The sequence below is a fragment of the Macaca nemestrina genome, chromosome 19 (genome assembly GCF_043159975.1).
Source record: "Macaca nemestrina isolate mMacNem1 chromosome 19, mMacNem.hap1, whole genome shotgun sequence".
NCBI classification, from domain to species: domain Eukaryota; kingdom Metazoa; phylum Chordata; class Mammalia; order Primates; family Cercopithecidae; genus Macaca; species Macaca nemestrina.
In genome coordinates, this window is record NC_092143.1 from 70,984,321 (window position 1) to 71,007,843 (window position 23,523).

At 36.5% G+C, this 23,523-nt stretch overlaps 1 protein-coding gene across 2 annotated transcripts in view; it reads left to right on the plus strand.

The window, feature by feature from the left end:
* The window catches only part of LOC105464762 (Rho associated coiled-coil containing protein kinase 1), a 156,848-nt gene that overhangs the window by 120,020 nt on the left and 13,305 nt on the right, over positions 1-23,523 (plus strand). For both annotated transcript variants that reach the window (XM_011712802.2, XM_011712804.3), the window contains exons 21-27: positions 1,488-1,557; positions 4,627-4,721; positions 13,857-14,022; positions 15,173-15,266; positions 15,516-15,604; positions 16,440-16,628; positions 17,302-17,461. In XM_011712802.2, the coding sequence (XP_011711104.1) occupies positions 1,488-1,557; positions 4,627-4,721; positions 13,857-14,022; positions 15,173-15,266; positions 15,516-15,604; positions 16,440-16,628; positions 17,302-17,461 (863 nt within the window). The remainder of the gene's footprint in view (positions 1-1,487; positions 1,558-4,626; positions 4,722-13,856; positions 14,023-15,172; positions 15,267-15,515; positions 15,605-16,439; positions 16,629-17,301; positions 17,462-23,523) is intronic.

Genomic DNA, 23,523 nt, shown 5'->3' on the forward strand with positions numbered 1-23,523 from the left:
TAAAATAACATTGTAATTTCTTTCTTTTTTGTGCTCATCATTGACTTGTGTGTTTGATATTTTACATATGTACAGATTATGTACTTAGAGTTTGTGAAAGACTGCGAAAAAGTATTTAGAAGTAAAAGAATTTACTTGCAAAAGTTTTCAAGGGAGTTCAGGCTTTGGAAAGACCACAGTTTTCTCATCTGATTTTCATGTCCACAGAAGTCATCACATTTCTTCAGGTTAGAATTACAAAAATCACAGTGCCTTGTAGGAGATGTTCAGAGGCTAGAATTAGACATGACACACTGTTTTGTTTTGTGTCTTTGGTTCATCTCAAAATGCAAAAATGTCTTTTTTGTTTTTCTGTTACTCTTGGGATGTGATATGCCTGCTTACTTGAAATGGAGAACAAGCAAGATATCAGGATTGCTTTCACAATTTGCCTAAGAATATGCATCACAAGTTTAATATCAAAAGTGGATATATCTTATGCCAAGTCCTGTGTTTTTATTTCCTCCGAATTTATTTTATTATATCATCACTTGCTAGCTTCATTTACAGAGGTGATTCTTGGATTAAATTTTCAGTTTTCATAAAATTGGGTTTATATTGGTGAAATTCTTTTCCTCTTTTAGGGCCACCATTTTCACAAAAATGTGTTTTATATTTTTTTCCTCCAAAAATACTCTCACTCAGCATTCAGTAGAGATTGGTGTGGACTTTCTGTCAACCACATGCCTTTTTAGATACTGAGAATACAAAGCTATTACTGTCTACTATGAAAGTCTAGCAGCTAGATTTCAAGCCTAGCTGCTAGACTTTCATAGTAGACAGTAAATAATTGTTGAAAATCTGTGTCTTCGGGTTACGTTGTGTTTCCATCTTTTGGACCCTGCTCCTTTGTGAGTTTTGTTTATGTATATATTATATACATGCAGTTGTCTGTCTATGTTCCTCCTTTGTCAGTTTGTTGTTCTTGCTTTCCCTTCTTACCTGATGATTCATTTCCACAGCCCCTTTTTTGTGCTTAATTGGCCATAATGTCTAGTATGTAATACTGAATTATTACTTATTAAATATAGTACTATGATATATAGCACTGAACTATTACTAAATTTTTCATGCCCCCCTTTTTTTTTACTTACTGTACAAGACATTTTCTTCCCTATTACTGCTTTTCTCTGTAAAAATTTAGCAAAAATATGGTATCAATTTTATTTTTTCATTTTGGATAGATCCACAATTAATATTCTCCAAAAAGTGATCATCAGTAGAAAAGGGCTCTCACGACTTTTGTATAGCATCATTTTATAAGGAGCAAGATAGAACCAGTGTGGCCTGACCACGTTAATCAGTAAAATAATAATGAAGTATGTTTTTTAAAAATAAAGATTGTTTTAGTAAACCTTTTTTATATTAGCAACTTTAACAAACTAAGAATAAATAAAGTCTAGTATAAGTAGGAGCGTTTGTTCACTTGTTTTTCTTTTCATCTGAAGACAGTATAGAGGGAATGAAGGACAGATGCGGGAGCTGCAAGATCAGCTTGAAGCTGAACAATATTTCTCGGTAAGTGAGAATCATTTTTAACATATGCGCTGTTTCAAAACCTGACTTACAACAAGGTATTAGATTCTTTTATTTGAACTTTTTCTTTTTAAAATTATTTTTCAAATGACTCTTCATCTTCTAATAAACATTGTGATTTTCTTCTTTTTGTTTGTCCATTTGTTTCTTGGCATATTAGGCTATCATTGGTGTATGTTTTTAAATCATAAAAACTTTTCAGGCCAGGCACGGTGGCTCACACCTGTCATTCCAGCACTTTGGGAGGCTGAGGCGGGTGGATCACTTGAGATCAGGAGTTCGAGACCAGACTGGCCAACATGGTGAAACCCTGTCTCTACTAAAAATACAAAAATTAGCTGGTTGTGGTGGCAGGCACCTATAGTCCCAGCTACTCAGGAGGCTGAGGCAGAAGAATCACTTGAGCCTGGTAGTTGGACATTATAGTAAGCCGAGGTCATCTGTGCTCCAGCCTGGGCGACAGCAAGACTCTGTCTCATAAACAAAATGAAAAACTTTTAAATATTATTGAAAACTCTTGCCCTGGGTATTTGCTAAATGTAATTATTCAAAGTATCTACTGCTAACTTCTGCAAAGTGATCTGTAGCATCCCATACACTTTCTTGCCATATGCTTCCACAGAGCAATCATCCAGTGCCTCCAGATGTTTGCATGGATGTCAAATGACTTGCGGTGGTTCCTGTGGATTCTTCATTTTGCTTCTAGAAAATAGTACAAAACGGCCGGGCGCGGTGGCTCACGCCTGTAATCCCAGCACTTTGGGAGGCCGAGGCGGGCGGATCACAAGGTCAGGAGATCGAGACCACGGTGAAACCCCGTCTCTACTAAAAATACAAAAAATTAGCCGGGCGCGGTTGTGGGCGCCTGTAGTCCCAGCTACTCGGGAGGCTGAGGCAGGAGAATGGCGTGAACCCAGGAGGCGGAGCTTGCAGTGAGCCGGGATCGCGCCACTGCACTCCAGCCTGGGCTGGGCGACAGAGCGAGACTCCGTCTCAAAAAAAAAAAAAAAAAAAAAAAAAAAAAAAAAAGAAAATAGTACAAAACCTGACCCTGTCTCAGTTCTGATTTATTGCATTGCTTGTGGGCATTGGATTAAACAGCATTCAATTCAATAAGCTGTTATGAACCAATTTTTAAGATTTGTTTTTATTCTGGGTTTTCAAATCAGATTATTTTTCTTTTTATCCCTTCATTGATTTACTTACTTGAATTTCATTATTTGAAGTCAGAGAGATAAGAATCTAAGTCCCAAAGGCCAAATAGATTACTTAATTTTAGGAATTCTAAATACTTAACCTAGAGTAAGCCCTTATTCTTCTTTCATTTGCATTCCCATAGACATTTATGTATTTTTTTGCCTAGAAAAGTGCTGTTTCTTAATGTAATAAGTAAGTGTTAAAGTAGTTCTCCACAGCTGTTTGCTGGCCCTTGCTATTTTTTTCCCTTCTCTTTTTCTTTTAAAATGAAGAGGGTAGTTAAAAAGAAATAGATATCAGAACTGGAAGTTCACTCTGTAACTTCAGCAACTAACACAAAATGAGTCTCATGTGTTAAATATTTTTCGCTGGAGTTGGCAAAAGCTCAGTGAATTTTTTAAGAACGATTGTTCTGAAATAAGCATATATTATAGATATGTTAGCAGAATACTTGATAAATCTTATTTGTGGACATTTCTTTTTTTTTTTTTTTTTTTTGAGATAGAGTCTTGCCCTCTCGCCCAGGCTAGAGTGCAGTGGCGCAATCTCAGCTCACTGCAAGCTCTGCCTCCTGGTTTCACACCATTCTCCTACCTCAGCCTCCCGAGTAGCTGGGACTACAGGTGCCCGCCACCACACCTGGCTAATTTTTGTATTTTTAGTAGACACGAGGTTTCACCATGTTAGCCAGGATGGTCTCGATCTCCTGACCCCGTGATCCGCCCACCTCGGCCTCCCAAAGTGCTGGGATTACAGGCGTGAGCCACTGCACCCAGCCCTTTTGTGGATATTTTTTACCTGTCTCCCAACTGCCCAGTACATCCCACCCACCAAAACAGAAGTGATTTTTTTCTAACATTAGTCAAGAATTGATCTAACATTTAAATTAGTAGTGTGTGTTAAATTTCTTTATAATGTCTTCCCAAATCTATAATACACTTTATTAAGCTATAATGTCTTTTTTTTTTTTTTTTTTTGAGATGGAATCTCACTCTTACCCAGGCTAGAGAGCAGTGGCACAATCTTGGCTCACTGCAACCTCCCGCTCCCGGGTTCAAGTCTCCCGAAGAGCTGTGATTACAGGAGCGTGCCACCACGCCCAGCTAATTTTTTGTATTTTTAGTAGAAACGGGGTTTCACTGTGTTAGCCAGGATGGTCTCAATCTCCTGACCTCATGATCTGCCCGCCTCGGCCTCCCAAAGTGCTGGGATTACAGGCGTGAGCCACCACACCCGGCCATTAAGCTATAATTTCTATATAATATACCCATTTTAAGTGTCCTGGTTAGTAAGTTTTGACAAATATATACAACTGTGTGACCACAGCCACAATCAATATGTGGAATATTTTTTTTCACCACAAAAAGTTCCCTTGTGGCCCTTCACTCTACATTTTTCCCAACCACCTCTATACACAGACAATGACTGATTGTTTTCTGTCATTATTGATTATTTTCACCTGTTCTAGAATTTAATATACATGGAGTCACACAGTATATGCTTTTTGACACGTGGTTTCTTTCACTCAGCGTATTTTTTAGATTTCTTAGTTTTACGTGTTGTATCAGTAGTTAATTCCTTTTTATTGCTAAGTAGTATGAATTAACCAGTTTTTTTTTTTAACCCATGTATTGATGGATATCTGGTTCATTTCCACTTTGGAGTTGTTATAAATAAAACCATAAGGAAAATTCATGTATAAGACTAGGTGTTGATATATATTTGCATTTGTCATGGGTAAATACTTGAGAGGAATTGTTGGATCATATGTTAATTTTTTAAATTTATAAGAAACTGCCAAATTGTTGTTAACCCAGCATAAACACTTACTTCTTCTTGTCACTTGTTTTGCAGACACTTTATAAAACCCAGGTAAAGGAACTTAAAGAAGAAATTGAAGAAAAAAACAGAGAAAATTTAAAGAAAATACAGGAACTACAAAATGAAAAGTATGTCCATTTTGCTTTAGAACAAGAATTAGTACTGCAACAGGCATTCTTAAGTTTTAAAATAGTGAATAGATGTGCCATTATTCTGGTGGGAATGGTATAGAACACAATTTATTGGGCTAATTCAGAACAAATCAGATTAGGCTAAATTTGCCTTTATGGTGAAAAAACAATGCTATAAATCAACACTGTAGCAATTGCAGAGATTCATTAAACTGACAAAAAGTTGTTTGACAGTTGTTTTCAGGGGTATCTCAATTTTTATTTTTTTAATTTATTTTTATTTGAGACGGAGTCTTGCTCTGTCACCCAGGCTGGACTGCAGTGGTGTGATCTCGGCTCACTGCAGCTTCCGCCTCCTGAGTTCAAGCGATTCTCCTGCCTCAGCCTCCTGAGTAGCTGAGATTGCAGGCGTGCACCACTACGCTCGGCTAATTTTTGTATTTTTAGTAGAGACAGGGTTTTACCATGTTGGTCAGGTTGGTCTCAAACTCAAATTCGTGACCTCGTGTTCCGCCCACCTCGGCCTCCCAAAGTGCTGGGATTACAGGCATGAGCCACCACGCCTGGGCTAGTATCTCAATTTTAAAAGATCTATTTATATATAAATCATGCTGTTTTTGCAAATCATTATTTTAAGTTAGATAAAGGTACTTAAGGTCTTCTTAGGATTACTATGCAAGTTATGGCCGGGCATGGTGGCTCATGCCTGTAATACCAGCATTTTGGGAGGCTGAGGTGAGAGGATCACTTGAGCCTAGGAGTTGCCCAAGACCAACCTGGGCAACATAATGAGATCCCATCTCTAAAAATAATAATAATAAAGTATTATTATGCAGGTTAATTTTCATTACATGTGTATGTTTAGGGTCTTAAAAGGAGAAAACCTTGTAAAGCTATTTCAAGTGTAACAGCTTCATTTTAGAATTCAGCTGATAGGTCCAACAAGATACTAACTCATGCGGAGTATCTCATAGCTAGGTAATGTCAGAACATACACTAGAACTAGTTTTCCAACACTGTTATATTCTCTTTACATTTAATCACCTTTGAAAGACTGTTTGTTGTTGAAACAAACAATTACAGAAAACAGCAAAACTAATAGTTTTTATGAATTATGACAAATGTCGTCATAACATCATCATCCATGAGAGAACCTTGCTATCCACTTCAGAAGCCCACTATATCCCACCTCCTAATTATGCCTTCTTTCCTCCCCATCTCAAGAGTAATCACCATCCTGATACGAATTTGTCGAAGAAACTGGAATTTTTTGTCCTGTAGAGGTTCCCTCAGTTGCAATTTTATTGATTCAATTTCTGTAGTTGGTTGAACATTCCCCATTTCCCTTATGTTTCCTGGAAGTCAGTAGTTATATCTAGAGCTCCTCTGCCCAATGTGGTGGCCAGTAGCCACATATAGTTACTTAAATTTAAATTCAGTTACGTAAAATTAAAACTTAGTTCCTCAGATGTACTAGTCGTATTTCAGGTGCTCAGTAGTCACATGCGGTTAGTGTCTACCATATTATAATAGATAGTACAGATACAGAACATTTCTGACATCCTAGAAAGTTTTATTGGACATTTCTGATTTGGAAGCTTAATCAGATTCAAATCTGATTTTTAGGAGAAAGAAGACTAATTAATATATAACCTTGTACTTTCTGGTTTCCCTGTTTCTGTTGTTAACCACTGCGGTACTCAACGTTAGATCCTTTATACATTAGGTGTTGCAAACTGGAGATACTCACTTTTATCATTCTTCATTTTTTTTGTTGTTGGAATACATAACCTTTATTTTTACTAGTTTTATAAATAAACTTAGACTTTTCGTTGTTTAGCTTTGTTGACTTGATTATAAATTAAGTATAATTGCATCTTTTTGCAATTAAGTTGCCTTAATCGAGTTGATTAAGTTGATTAAAATATTTGAGGTCCAGAATTGACAATAGTTTGTTGCCGATCTGTAAATTACTATAAATTTTAGCATCACAGCAGGTATCAACATACTAATTTGGTGGCCAAGTATCATAGTTAGATAACCTAGTTAACTGAAAGCTAAGGTAGACACAAAACTGCATTTCCTGGTTATTCTCTGATACAGTCATACTGTAGAGTCTGGTCTGTTACCTACTCTACCATTTGTATGGTATTCACAGTGCAATATGCAATCCCAGATGTATGCATTCACTGTGAAGGGCATAGTATAGGCAGAAACCAATCTGTGATCTGAGGAACAGAAAGAGAAAGTAATTAAAAGTGCCAAATATTCACTCCATACTATATTGTTTCAGAGTTGATATATTTTCCTTTTTTCATCTGTTCATCTATTTAAGACAAATATATGGATCACCACTATTGTGCTATAATTACTGTGCTTTGTGCAGCTATCCAATTATTAGTAAGTTACGATTCTTCAAGTGCTTCAGAATCGAGTTAGGAGAGATATAATCAAGGTACAGTGGCTGTGCCAAAGGATATCTCACCTTACCATGTGGGATTCAGAGAACATTTCCCAACAGAGATCACAACTGAGGGAAAGTAGAATTAGCCAGGGAATGGGATGTGGGGAACAAGGGACAGTATAGGCAGAAGCCAATCTGTGATTTGAGGAACAGCAAATGGTTAGTTCGTGACAGATAAGGCTGGAGAGATAAAACTGAGTCAGATTACAAAGGACCTTGTGTATCATGCTGAAGAGTTTAAAATATTGAAAAGTAGGGACTTTTGTTTCTTCCATTGTTGTCTATTTATTCCCAGCACTTCAATCAGGGACTTTTAGAGTAAGTATTCAAGAAATACTGAATGAATAAATGAAAATTCTAAGCTAGTGACTGACAAGTATTTTAGAAAACTCACTCTAAGGAGTGGAGAATGAATTGAAGTAAGAGAAAGCTGCATAGATACAGGGAGCCCAGTTATAGAACCACTGGAAAAACTTAGATGTAAAATTATAGTGGAAGTTGGCCGTAAGAGGCAGGTGCATAAAACGAAGTAGGAAGTAAAAGAAGTAGGATTTGTAGATTTGGAGGCATAGGGGTAAATGTTAGGAAAATTTTCAGGCTGACTCTCAAGTTTCTGACCAGGGCTGTTGAGTTGATGGTAGTGCTGGTCCCTGAGCTAAGGGATGCCAAAATTGTGAGACGAGGGGAGAGAAGATTATTTCAATTTCAGGCCTGTTGAGTTTGAGGTGCCTATGGGATGTCCAGACAGAAACGGATACCACGGTATTTGGGTTTATTTATTTAGAATGCAGATAAAAGATAAGAACTTGAAGCTGATTTGATAGTCTTTGCATATAGAAACCACTAATATAGAGATCTGTTAAGGTGATTATGTATCTCAGAGTTTATAAACTCATGAGCCTGTGATGCCATTGGTATAATTAGGCTGTAATTAGTGGGGTCTAAGTGCAGATATATTCATTGCGTAAATTGTAAGGATTATAACAAACTGAAGATCTCACCTCCTCAGTTCCAGCCATTTATTACCACATGATAACACTGGCCCAGTATGTCAAGATCTTCTGGTTTTTCAAGAGAAACCAAGAATCTGAATTTTTATGTAAAAGATTGACCCAAAACTATTTTAGGTGTGTGTTTGTGTGTGTGTGTCTGGAGGGAAGTGGGGGGCACTGTTGTGGACTCATTTGGTCCTCCCAGGTAGCAAGTTGTAACCCATAGTGTAGGATCAGAAGACATAAGGGCTGAGGAAAGACTACTAGCTCCTAGACTTTTAAGGAATGGGCAGAGGAAGGGAAACTAAGAACCTACCAACAGTATAAGAGAAAATCAGAGCAGGGTGTCACAAAAGCTGGACTAAGAGAATATTTCAAAAAAGAGAAAGTGATGAAAAGTGCCACATATTGGCTGGGCACGGTGGCTCACATCTGTAATCCCAGCACTTTGGAAGGCCAAGGCAGGCAGATCACGGTGTCAGAAGATTGAGACCATCCTGGTTAACATGGTGAAACCCCGTCTCTACTAAAAACACAAAAAAATTAGCCGGGCATGGTGGCGGGTGCCTGTAGTCCCAGCTACTTGGGCGGCTGAGGCAGGAGAATGGCGTGAACCCGGGAGGTGGAGTTTGCGGGGAGCCTAGATGGCGCCACTGCACTCCAGCCTGGGCAACAGGGTGAGACTCTGTCTCAAAAATATAAATAAATAAAAATTAAACTTTAAAAAGTGTCACATATCCAGAAAGGTCAAGAAAAACAGTCATAAATTGTCCATTGTACTTACATTGAAAGTTATTCATTATCTTGGTGAGAACAGCTTCTAAATAGAGACGAGAATAGATATTAAAGTAGATTGAGACTGAATGGAAAGGGTAGAACAAGAGACAGAGTATACCTAACAGCCTGATTAGCCTTCTTTCTATTCAACACGCCAATTAGTCACTCTCCTACCTCCAGGTATGTACATTGCTCTTCTGTCTTCCTGGAACAGTTTCCTCCAAGTATCTACATGACTTGCTCCTTGGCCCTCTCCAGGTCCACATCATTTGAGAAGGCCTTCCCTGAATATGCTTTTTAAATTGCATACATCCCCACCCCACTACCTTGGTGCCCAGTTCATACATCCTTCCCTATTTTATTTTTCTCTGTAGCACTTATTCCCTCCTAATATATAATTTTCTTACTTGGTGTATTTATTGTTTTTGTTTTTCCACTAGAAACAAAGCACTATGGCAGAAGGAATTTTCAGATGTTTCATTCTTAGGTCCAATTCATTGCTGTATGTCTAGCACCTACAATTGTAACGGCAGCATTGTGATGCTCAGCAAATATTTGTTAAATTAAAAAATTCAGGAGACTTGGCTGTTATTGGCAAGAAGAAGTAGCAGTAGCTAGAGGAGAATGTGAAGGAGAGCGCTTCCTAACAGTAGCGTAAACTTGAGCATATTTAAATGGACTATGGGAAGGAAATCAGAGTAGGAGCAGCCCCACATCTCTTCATTCAAATAAAATTTTTGAGTGCACTCTGTGGGCCAGAGAATTTTCTAGGCATTTGAAATACACTTGTGAACAAGAACAAAGCCACTCTTTATAATCTTATAATCCAGAAGAATATGGAATGATTGATGATTGAATTCTTTTAAGAGATAGGAGAATAAGGGTGAGAGATTGACTTTAAATATTAGTAAAGACAGTCTTTCGTTATGGAGAGAAATATATTCTGGGTTAAATAGGTTTTCTGGTGTTTTAAAGTATAACCCAGATACTTTTATCTGAACTTAACACAAAGCAGAAACTCCAGATAAGAACATGTCGTGAACCTGAAGCCCTGTATTATAATAGCTGGCAGAACCACTCCCAGTATTCTTAGATTTGGCATTGGCAGCATTTCCTTTCTTTTCCTAAAGTACTAACTCTACTACTCTCCTAAGAAAAGTATTTCACATCTCGTCTCTACTCAGATCGCCACCTTTTCCTTATTCTTGTACTTAGCTAATGGCCTTGCTTCCTAAAAATCAGAAGAGAACATCTATTCTCTTTCACCACCGTAGCTACTAACTTGTCTACATCAGAGTAGAGTATCACAAAAGCTGGGGGAGGAGAGTATTTCAAGAAAGAGAAAGTGATTAAAAGTGCCAAATATTGCTGGGCATGGTGGCTCATGCCTGTAATCCCAGCACTTTGGAAGGCTGAGGGGGGCAGATCACAAGGTCAGGAGATCGAGACCATCCTGGCTAACATGGAGAAACCCCGTCTCTACTAAAAATACAAAAAATTAGCCGGGCCTGGTGGCGGGCGCCTGTAGTCCCAGCTACTTGGGAGGCTGAGGCAGGAGAATGGCGCGAACCTGGGAGGCGGAGCTTGCAGTGAGCCGAGATCAGGCCACTGCACTTCAGCCTGGGCGAAAGAGTGAGACTCCATCTCAAAAAAAAAAAAGTGCCAAATATTCAGAAAGGTCACCAAAAAGTCATAAATTGTCCATTGTATTTATTTTGAAGGTTACTCATTATCTTGGTGAGAACAGCTTCTAAGTAGAGAATAGTACCTATAAACCCTGCCTTCCTTCTGATGATGTAAATGGACAAGAGCATTAGTTCTTATGTAATGGCTAATCCCATCTCTTCCTGCCTACTTAAGAGTATGACTTTGGCCGAGTTTGGTGGCTCATGCCCGTAATCTCAGCAATTTGGGAGGCCCAGGCGGGCGGATCACTTGGATTAAGAGTTCGCTACTAGCCTGGCTAACGTGGTGAAACCCCGTCTCTACTAAAAATTCAAAAATTAGCCAGACGTGGTCGCACATGCCTGTAGTCCCAGCTACTTGGGAGGCTGAGGCAGGAGAATCACTTGAACCTGGGAGGGGAAGGTTGCAGTGTGGCGAGATCTCGCCATTGCACTTCAGCCTGGGTGACAGACTGAGTCTCAAAAAAAAAAAAAAAAAGAATATTATGACTCTAACAATTCTCTTATCTTTTCTACATCAATTTTTACCTTTCTGTAGTCATTGTCATTGTTATGTAAACATATTTAGATATCTCCTTTAAAAACAACCCTCTTACACCTGGCATGGTGGCTCACGCCTATAATCCTAGCACTTTGGGAGGCCAAGGTGGGCAAATCCCCTGAGGTCAGGAGTTCAAGACCAGCCTGACCAACATGGAGAAACCTCATATGTACTAAAAATACAAAATTAGCCGGGCATGGTGGCGCATGCTTGTAATCCCAGCTACTCGGAAGACTGAGGCAGGGGAATTGTTTGAACCTAGGAGGTGGCGTTTGCAGTGAGCCAAGATTGCACCATTGCACTCCAGCCTGGGCAACAAGAGCAAAACTGCGTCTTTTAACTACATTATCTACATGGTAGCTACCATCCCACTTTTCTTTTTTTTATAGCCAGCTTACTTGAAAAGTAACACATCAGGTACCTTCCCCCATCTTCTTCCATTCTCTCTCGAGCTCACTGTAGTCATACTTTTGCATTCATCATGCTAACAAAACAACTCTTCTCAAGGTCAGTGGCATCTTCCTAATAGTGACTTCTCAGTTCTCACCTTATTTCATAGCAGCATTTGACTTAGTTGATTACTCTTGAGAAAATGTCTTCTTTTGACTTCTGTGACACCATACGCTGTTTTTTCCTTATTGAACTGGCTACTCTTTCTCAACCTCCTTTGTTCCTTTTTCCCTTCTAATTGCTGAGACCCTTAAGAGTTTGGAGTGCTCAAGGGATTACTCCCTGCTTGTTCTCATCCAGCCTTGTGGCTTTAAATGGTGTCAGAGTCCAAGTACATTCTCCCTTGAATTCCAGACTTATGTATTCAGCTGTCTCATTGACATCTCTGCTTGAGTGTTAAGCACCCCACATTTAAAGTGTCCAGAAAAAATTCCTGATTCCCTCACTGTGCAAACTGCTCCTCCCTATCTTCCTCATTTCAGTCCTGAACAACTCTATTATTCCCAGGTGTTTAAGTGAAAAATTTAGAGTCATCCTAGACTCTTCTTTTTTTCTTGCACTTTAAATGCAATCCACCAACAAATTTTCCCAGTGTTCACTAAAAATTATATATAGACTCTAATCACTTCTCACTACTTGTTCCATTTACTGACCTGGTCCAAACTGCCATCATCTCCAATCTTGATTATTTCAGTAGCCTGCTAACTGGTATCTCAACTTCTGCCATTGTCCCCCTACTGTCTGATCTTAATACAGCAGCCAGAATGATATTTCTAAAACATCAGAGTACCAGAATAAAAGTCAAAGTCCTTGTAATGCCTTGGAAAGCCTTACAATATCTGTTGTTCTCTTCTCCCTACTTTTCTTCTAATGTCGTCTTAGCAGAGAGGCCTCCTTGATCACCCTGTAATAAAAGTGATCACATTCATAACTTTCCATATTTTATCTTGTATTATTCTCTGTGACTTACTATAGAGCACTTGTTCATTTTTTAAATTGCCTGTACGGCCCCACTAATACATGCTCCCTAAGCGCAGGAACTTTGTTACTGCTGTATTTATTTATTTATTTTTGAGGCGGAGTCTCGCACTGTCACCTCAGCCTCCCGAGTAGCTGGGATTACAGGCACACACCACCACACCAGGCTAATTTTTTTGTATTTTTAGTAGAGATGAGGTTTCACTATGTTGGCCAGACTAGTCTCGAACTCCTGACCTCATGATCCGCCCACCTCACCCTCCCAAAGTGCTGGGATTACAGGCATGAGCCACTGTGCCCAGGCTGCTGTATCTCTTAATTCCTAGAACAACATGATGCATAGTAAACATAGTATAGTACTTAATAAACCTTCAAATAGTTGTTAAGTGAATGAATGAATTTTCTGTGTGTGTGTGCGTGTGTGTGTGTGTGTGTGTTTACTATATGTCTCCCTCTGTCCCTCTTGAGGCTTGAGGCAGAAAGTTTGAATTGTAATACTCAATAGAAAATAGGAGGTGGACGTTACTCATTCAGAACATAGTTATTGAGCACCTGCTCTGTTCAGGGACTACAGTAGTGACTAAGAGAGCTTATCCAAGAGAGGCTCTTCTAGAAGAGTAGGCAAACTGGAGTTACCTCATCTTGGTCTGAATGTCAATTCTGAAATGTTTTAGTATCATTTCCAGGGAGTGTTCTCAAATTAGTTTGTAGTGATTTACAAATCTCTTAGAAGTTTTCATAATGTCATTGAATTTTGGAGCTGGAAGTGACTAGTTTAACCATCTCATTTTACAGATTTGATGAAACTGAACTACAGGAATTGTAAGGGATTTGCACTTTGTGCACATTGAGTGTCTCTACTCAATTAGTTAATGACAAAACAGAAATAAAGGTCTGGGTCTAGCCTGCTGATTTACAAGTCGATGACTTTTCCACTATGCCATGCTGCCTTCCATTCCAAACCCACAAGAAATTTCTTTTCAAGAACAGACTATTTGCTGTTGCTTTATTACCTTTTTTAGTTAAGCACAATATCAGATAGAAAATTAAATAGTTCTTTTATAATTTTTCAACATGTGAGAGGTTAAATTCATTACTTTTATAGAAAGTTTGCAATAAATTTATTTTAAGCAATAAAATAATTCTTTTTATCATTTAAAGTTAATTGTGTTTTTAAGAATATGATTAAGTTGGAAGAATGAACTGAGTTTGTTTACATCAATTTCTCTTAAAAAATTGTTGCAGAGAAACTCTTGCTACTCAGTTGGATCTAGCAGAAACAAAAGCTGAGTCTGAGCAGTTGGCTCGAGGCCTTCTGGAAGAACAGTATTTTGAATTGACTCAAGAAAGCAAGAAAGCTGCTTCAAGAAATAGACAAGAGATTACAGATAAAGATCACACTGTTAGTCGGGTAAGTGTGATAGTCAAGTAAGTCATATAAAATTTATTTAAATCACAGTAGGTCACATCTTAAAGTATTAGGGTAAGTGTGTGTGCAAGTGTATTTACTTCTATGTTATACATAGTGGTCATTCTGTACTCAGGTATAAAATAGTTTGTATAATACCAAACATTTGTTAATTATTGAAATTCTTGTTCAAGATATTGGGCTTTTGTTTGTATAGGTACAGAACCAATGCAATATTGGGCTGTTTTTCTTTCTGGCTGTAGATCTTATTAGTTATATTTCATATGAAGAAATGGCTTAGCTTAAATTCATTTGTTGTTCTCTTAATACATTGCAACTGATTTTTTATGGGCCAGAATTCTATGAAATAAAGAGAAACCATTTTGGAATGAGGAATTCTTGGGATAATATATAAATCCATTATAAGAAAACCAATACTCTAAACAATTACCTATTCCTGAAGTTTATACTATAGTCTATATAGAATCATGGGACTAAAAAGAGGAGTTAGATTTTTCTTCCAAAGCCACTATCAATCGCTCTGGGTTCCAATTTTGCCTCTAAGAAGTTATATGGTCTTGGCAAAGTTGGCTTTAACTTCTCTAAGCCTCAGATTTCTCATCTGTAAAATAGAAATAGTAATACCTCTTCCACGTGATTGTTACGAGGATTAAATAAGAGAGTAGACATAGAATGATTAATATAGCATATAACATAGTAATGATTATACATTACTAAAAGTAATCTATAAATAAATGTTTTTATTGTTTGCATCATCAATATTCAGATAAAGATACTGAAGTCCAGAAAAATTATGACTTGCTCAGGGTCACATACTAGGTTAATCGCAGAGCTGGAACTAAATACACATTTCTTAGTTTGCAATCTAGTTATCTTGCCATTACATATGCCCCCCTTTCGTTCATATATATATATCTATATGCATAAACTGAAATAATTTTTGGAAGCTGTTAACTACTTTTAAATATTTTTGATGTAATTATATCTACATATTTTAAGCTGGAAACCAGACATTTGCTGTAGTTGAGCAGTGTCTGACTTTTCTTTATCTAGCAGTGTATTTAAAGGTTATTGCCTGAAATATGAGAATAGCAAAGAGGCTGGAGCTTAAACTTTTGTGTGCTTTGTTCAGCTTGAAGAAACAAACAGCATGCTAACCAAAGATATGGAAATATTAAGAAGAGAGAATGAAGAGCTAACAGAGAAAATGAAGAAGGCAGAGGAAGGTATGTAGAATTTTTTAAAAATTATCATGTTAAATCAAATTCAGTGATTTACCTTTACCTATGTTGTGTTAGGTTTCTAAGATACCTGTTTTCATATATTAAGTAACTTCTGTAGCCTTAAGAATTATCTTAATGAAGTTACTGAAAGTTAATATGTAGTGTATACTCATTTGAATAATTAAGGACATTGTTAGTTTGAGATGCAGAAATTAATACCATACAATAACATTTAATATAATTTGTTGACAGAATATAAATTGGAGAAGGAGGAGGAGATCAGTAATCTTAAGGCTGCCTTTGAAAAGAATATCAACACTGAGCGAACCCTTAAAACACAGGTATACATGCTTTCAATCTTTTCCACACGTTCATTTTTGAGTTAATCGTTGCTCTTTATGCACTTTTTCCTAAAACCAAGGATTATAAGGTTCAGACTTTTCATCAGAACAAATAACGTAAATTCTCTCCCTGCTAACTATAAAAAACTTACTTGTGAAATAGGATTTTCAGGCCAGGCGTGGTGGCTCATGCCTGTAATCCCAGCACTTTAGGAGGCTGAGGCCAGCAGATCACTTAAGGCCAGGAGTTCGAGAGCAGCCTGGCTGACATGGCGAAACCCCAGTCTCTACTAAAAATACAAAAATTAGCCGGGCATGGTGGTGCGCTCCAGTAATACCAGCTACTCAGGCAGCTGAGGCACGAGAATTGCTTGAACCCAGGAGGCAGAGGTTGCAGTGAGTAAAGATCATGCCACTGCATGCCAGCCTGGGTGACAGAGCAAGACTCGGTCTCAAAAATAAAAAAAAGAATAGGATTTCAGTTAAGAAAGCTAACTTACCTAGTAATATTGTACAGTTGTAGAAGATAAGAGTATGTGGCCAAGGCATAGAAGCTTTATTTGCTAGTACCCAACATCAGAGTAGGATTAACATACTCTTGATTCAGTACTGGGTTGTAAAGTTAACCAAGGAAAGGCTCCTGGTTCTTACATTTGAGTAGTGTGATAAATCAGTGTTAGTTACTTGTGCTACCAGTTATCATGTCTCAACCGTCATTAAGTTGTCCGAATTTTCATACACACAAAAAGTCCTGCTTCCTTATTTTGAAGAAAAAAATACATTTTAGTATTAAATTGGATGACTACACTATTTATCTTTATTAATATTTTAATAGGCTGTTAACAAGTTGGCAGAAATAATGAATCGAAAAGATTTTAAAATTGATAGAAAGAAAGCTAATACACAAGATTTGAGAAAGAAAGAAAAGGAAAATCGAAAGCTACAACTGGAACTCAACCAAGAAAGAGAGAAATTCAACCAGATGGTAGTGAAACATCAGAAGGAGCTGAATGACATGCAAGCGGTAAGGTTTGTGTGTGTGTATGGACACGAGTGTGAAGGATTATTTTCTTAAATTATTTCTGTATATATTTGTTATCTGTTTATCTTGTTTAGATTGGGAACAATCAAGGGTTCCGCCTGTTTGGTTTCAGACTGTAATTGGGATATGGCTGTTTTAATATTAACTGTAATTGGGTAGAGGTTTTGAAGTATTGTAGCTTATTTATTTTCTCTAGTCAAGACTCACTTTTTTGAAATCAAAATAACAAGCTTAATTTTTTGATACCTCTTGGCTTGTTAATAGAACAAAATTGAGAACCTGGTCTCAGGCACTTAGATCTAAGCTTTTTAGCTCCATCAATTATGGTTTTCTGAAGTTTTCTGTACCTTTAAAGCTACTTCATTTGGAGCCAGAAAAGCATTTTCTATTGTAACTTTTTTTTTTGATGGCTTATGTTTGAAAACAAAAACAAAAACTCTTTTTAAGGCAAGTAGAAAAGGAATTTGTCCGAGCAATGTATTACTGAGAACTTGACATTTCTGTAGTGTATCAAAATCTGTGGTAGCAAACATTCATGAAGTTTACTGTACATTTTTAGTATTAGCAATTTAAATTACTTTATTATATTTCAATTAATAATGTTGGAAATTGTTTTAGCTTGATTATATATTATCTTGATACTTTTCAAAATTAGCAATTGGTAGAAGAATGTGCACATAGGAATGAGCTTCAGATGCAGTTGGCCAGCAAAGAGAGTGATATTGAGCAATTGCGTGCTAAACTTTTGGACCTCTCGGATTCTACAAGTGTTGCTAGTTTTCCTAGTGCTGATGAAACTGATGGAAACCTCCCAGGTAAGAATAATTCTGTATCATTCAAACATGTATAAATGTCATGGAAATTAGTGTATATTTCTTTCATTTGGGTTTCTACCTCCTTGTCGTTCTATCCATGGATTCCTAAGAAGGAATTCTTATTTCTGATAGCCAAGGCCTGATGATTATACACTTGGTGTATTTTATGGAGTACAGCAGTTGTAAGCAATCTTAGGCTATTTAAATAGACCTAAGAAGCTTTACCTGAATAAAAACCATAAGAGGTTTATGAACCTATTTTGAGCAGCCTAAGTCCACAGTGAGAGTCAAAGCTGCTACTACACATCTCGCTATTTTTTAAAAGTTGTACATTTTTGACAGTAATAGATCTTTAACATTTTCTGTATTCTTGTGCTAAAACTAGGAACTGTACTTTATCATCAGAATCACAGCAGCTATGTATAGAAGCCTATCTAGTGGAGTAGTGATCAACTTTAATCAGACTTTGTTAAGTTTTAAGTTTGGAGAAATAGATAAAAGGGGTTGGGCAGTGCAGTAAGAGGCCAGGGGTGTCAAATAAAGGCAGGAATGAGTGGCTAAGATTTCAGACTTTTTTCTGTGTCTTCTTTTTCCCAGTGGAGAATCAATTTAAAAATAAACACAACTTCATTCTTGGCTTAATCGTCATGTAAACTACAGTACATTTATGTACTTTACAGAGATGAGAAATACGTATACTATAAGTTCAGTTTAGAAGTAAAATGAATAGGTTATCATTATTAAAACATGCATTTACATATACACAGAGTCTTAGTTCAGAGTCTTGGAAGTTTTGTATATATGGTCATAAACTTGAAAATAGATTTTAATTAGTGTATTTTCTGAATAATCCATAAATAGGAAGATATTTATGAAGCAGCATGTTTGATATTATAGGGATTCTATTTTAACAGATACTACTTGTTATTGTGACTTTGATATAAGGAACTAGATGAGTCACTCAGAAAACTTTATAGTATCTTTCTTGGTCAAGAAAGTGGGACTCAAAGTGGGAAATGAATTCAGCTCCTCTCTGTATGCCATGTGATCCCTGGCCTCATTCTTGTGTGGCTTTGCTAGGTCAAAATCAGGTATCTGGGAATGGAAAGGCAGTGAAGAAATATTTCTTATTTTAGTGGTCAAGGAACTCCTCTTTTTACCTATTTTTGGCTCTCTGAAACTGCCTACGTCTTGAGAAACTTGCAGGTACACATGATTCATTATTGGAGAATCGCTTTGGATTTAATAAGAACCTCTAGCTTTAGTAGTTGAACATCTTTCTAAAGTTAGACTTAATCATCGCTAAGAATACAACTTTTAGAAGTGTTTGGCTACATTCTTTCAATTGTTGAACTGAATTTGTAGGTTAGATTCCCACTTCATTTACCCTGAGATACTTCTGGAGTTATTTAGTATAGGGGTTATGTATGTATGTATGTATGTATGTATGTATATATGTACGTATGTATGTATGTATGAAACAGTCTCACTCTGTCACCCAGACTAGAGTGCAGTGGTGCGATCTTGATTCACTGTAACCTCTGCCTCCTGGGCTCAAGCGATCCTCCCACCCCAGCCTCCTGAGTAGCTGGGACTACAGGTGCGCATCACCACACCCAGCTCATTTTTTTAACTTTTTGTGGAGATGGGATTTCACCATATTGCCCAGGCTGGTTTTGAACTCCTGAGCTCAAGCTATCCACCTGCCTTGGCCTTCCAAAGTGCTGAGATTACAGGCATGAGCCACCTGCCTGGCCGACCTTACTCTATTTAATGTCAATTCAAAATTCTGACCAATTTTATTTTTATTCCACCCATTTCTCTTTAACTATGTATAATGCCTTATATGTACCTTAGTTTTCTTAGTATTGAGTGAAATATGTCAGAAATGGATACATTATTGGCAAATGCTAGTTAAAAGATTTGAGTTGAAAGATGAGCTGGTGGGACTGCTAATGAGGAAAGTGATGAATTTTACCCACCATCGTGGCTGATTCAGAAGGCTAAGCTCATAGTGCCATCAGCTGGCTTCATTGGCAGACTTAGGCTGGGAATCCATTTAGATTTCAGAATCCGGACCTAATAAATTGACTTATTGAGCAAAGAGATTTTTAAATGTTTCTACTAGCTCTATTTTGAGTATTATTTCTTAGAATATTAGTGTACTTTCAGGAATTTTGTTTTTAAGGTTATCAAAGTCCAAACCAAGTGGGGCAGGGAGTATTGGTGGCCATTTTCCCTTGCTAGAAAATGAGGCCAGTTAATATCTCTTTTCCTATTACTGTGTTCTTAATTTTGAGACTTTATAAAATCTCAACAGTGCTGAACCTTGACTTTCATATTGGAAGTAGAAATTAATGGATAATCTTTGTCAATATTATTTACCTCTCTGTGGGTCAGATATTTTGCTAGTAAATTGAAAATCTGTATTAAATCCACCATTTACTAGATGCTCAAAAATGGTCCCTGGCAAATAAAGTTAAGGTTTTGCAGTCATATCTAGGAAGAATTGTTAAAGAATGTTGATGTTCATTCTTAATATTAGATAGTTACATATCATTCTAGTGTCTAAAAAATGTCTTGAAGGTAATGGCTAATGATTAATTTTTACTTCAGTTTACAAAATTAATAAATGAATATACATACTAAAAAGGAGAGAACTTTGAATAGATTAAGTTTACTCCACAGTTAAAATAATGGCTTTTTGAAATATGGGTCACGTTTTTCAATTTTTTTTAAGTAGTTGGATGGATGAACTGACACTGCAACTTTTATTCTCTTAGATTTCATCATTCAATATAAAGATTATAATTTAATTATCTTGTACATCTAGAGCACAGCCTCTATGAATCCTCAGTGGCCATTTTGTTATTAACTGGCTTAAATCTTAAATCTCCCCTCTGAAATTCCCAATTCTAAAAACCTTATTAAAAAATGTTACTCCTTCTCTGACTTATAACTCTTTGAAGTTCTTGAAGTCACCTTCATTCTCTTAATTCTTTTATGTCTTTTTCCTCTCTTTGGTTCTGTAGCAGGTTATGAACTACCACACAATGTAAACATAAAGATTACCCTTAGGGTTATGGATGCCTGTTGCTTAGATGACAAAAACTTTTATGTGATAACTGTTTCTTTTCTTCATTGTTTCTCTTTCCTTCTTTTGGAGCTGTTAACCTAGACATCTGAAGAGAATGTAGAAATAGATGAGGCATTAGGAAAACTTGTATTGATACTCCAGTAATATTCATGATCTCTTATGGATTATTTGTATCATACCCTTTTCCATCCAGCTTGACCTTAGGTTATGTAACTTAAACCTGAAAATGGTGGATCGCTTGGTGTGTTTCCCAATATTTGAATCTATGAAGGTTTCTGACTTTGCCCAAATCTACAGTGATTTGAAGTTGGTGTATCTGGCTTGTTGAGTGTTGATTTAATTTTCTTTTTTATATCACTTTTGAATTTAATTAAAATATTTTGAAATGGTTCTCTAGCCCTGTTTCTTTTTTTTTTTTGTATTTATTTATTCATTTATTTGCTTGTTAGTTTATTAATAATTGACTAATTAAAAGTAGATTACTAAATAATATAGGTACTTTTGCAATTTACTATTTTCACTTAAAATACATTTTGGAACTCACTCCAAGGCTGTTCATAGAACTCTTTTTTTTTTTTTTTTCTTTTTTTTTAGAGTTTTTGGACTGATTTTTATTATAGTCACATTTTTTTTCTTTTTTTTTCTTTTATTTTTATTTATTTTTTATTTTTTATTATTATACTTTAAGTTCTAGGGTACATGTGCATAACGTGCAGGTTTGTTACATATGTATACTTGTGCCATGTTGGCGTGCTGCACCCATCAACTCGTCAGCACCCATCAACTCCTCATTTGCATCAGGTATAACTCCCAGTGCAAGCCCTGTTTCTTAAGCAGTATGTTTGTGGTATAGCTAAATAAATTAGGTTGTCTTCAGAGGTTAGTTCTGATGTTTAAATTGGCTGTATCGAGTATTGATGTAGATATAGTTAGAGTATCTCTTATTAGGGTAAAGAAATCGCTGATACTGTAGTAATATACGTCTAACTTCGTATAATTTAAAATTGCTCTACAAATATATTGTATAAAATTTGGAGCCAAGTTGTTTTTGTACATATGTAGAATATTATTAATGATAATCCAGACTTAGAGGTTCTCTCGGTGGGAGTTTCATTTAGTTATCTGGAGAAGCTGTTTTCTGTGCTTGTGATATAAAAGATGGAATTTACAGCATTATACCTCCAGGTCACCACTGAAGTCACAGGTAGTCCCGATTTTAGAGGAGGTCTTTATATATTTTAAAAACTGGTAAGTATATTATCTTGCAACTATGGTAGGAGTGAGGAAAGAAAACAGAGGAGAAGCTAGTATTTTTTTTATTTTTATCTGTTATTATTGAGCTTAGTTCAGTTGCTTCTCTGAGGGAATTTTCTCCCATGACTTTATTGTAAATTGACAAAAACCTTCACATATTCTTGACACCTTTATTTTCATTCCAGATTTCTTCATTTAATTTATTTTCTCCCTGGGCCTCTTCATTTAATTTAAATATGAGCAACTGTAGAATTCTGGCTTATTTGACTCATAAAATTCCTTTGGTATATAAAATTTCTAAGGAACACTGAAATGACAGATAAAGCCATACCATATAACAACTTATTGAAGATATATTAAAGAAAACTGGCAGGTTAACCCACATCTAGAGACAGAAGGCATAAGTATTTTTGACATTTATTGTCACAAAGAAATAATGTGAAAGTGTAGAGTATTTCGGCATACAAAATTTTGTGTAAATGTCAAGATTTCAAAGGCTTTTATATGTTTGTTTTTGGTGAGGAATTACTAAACAACTTTGTATTATCAGATATTAAGACTACTTTTCATTCTCACTAATGTTCATCTTAATGTTTTCCAAACTACACTTTAAAACCAGAGCTGCCATTTCTGCCACACTAATGGGAAAATTTCTAGCAATAACTTTTTTGCTTTTATAAAATAAAACATTGGTGAATAATCAATATGTGATCAGCAGTCTTTTGTTTGTTATTTAGTATAAAACTGCCCGTTTGGTTTTTGAACTGTAACCATTAAAGTCACCAAGGATGACTTTAATTGGCTAATTCAGAAGAACGAAGAATTGCAAAATAATCAACAAATGTCTGTCACGTACCTCCTCGGTGTGTCATTTGCCATGGGATGTATAAAATCAAGTGTTAAGATATGGTCCTTGCTCTCACAGAACTTACCAAGGAACTACCTAACCAACAAAATAATTACTTCATGAACTAAATCGCAGCAATTAAAGCTAGGTGCTGTGGTACATGCCACTGCTCAGGAAGCTGAGGCTCAGGAGTTCGAGGCCAACCTGGACAACATAGCAAGACTTCATGTCAAAAAAAAAAAAAAAAAAGGAAAAAGAAAAATGTTGGGAGAAGAGAGAGGGATCATTTTGAACTAAAGTTATCTCATCATTTCCTCCATTTTAACAATTTATATGAAGAGGAATAACACAAGCAAAGGAGTGGAGACATTAAGTACCTGGTGGGAGTAGAGGGAAAAAATATTTCCCACAATTCAGTCAACTGCAAAGCTTGTTTGGGAACAGAATAGTGTTGTGCTCTAGAAACATAAGCTCAGAGGTTAGACTGTCAGGATTTGAAACCATAGAGCTTTGATAGATACTGATAGAGTTGCCTTGCCCAAGTCAGTTTACCCTGCTAAGCCTTAGTCTCTTCTTTTGTAAGTGAAAGATGACAGTAGAACCTAATTCCAAATTCCTAGGAATATCCTGTATTCATGGACTTATACATAGGTTAAATATGAGATATTATAAAGCATGTAGCAAATAATAAATTTGTAAATAAATCAATAAATCAGTAAATGTTACCTATTGTTAACTGTTGCTGTAAGACTGAGTTTATAGCTTGTAAGTTACATGAAGGGGGACAATATATATTCCCCTTAGGATTATCATTTGAGTAATAGTATAATCTCATATTTTAGTGTCATACTTTGAAATTGGTTA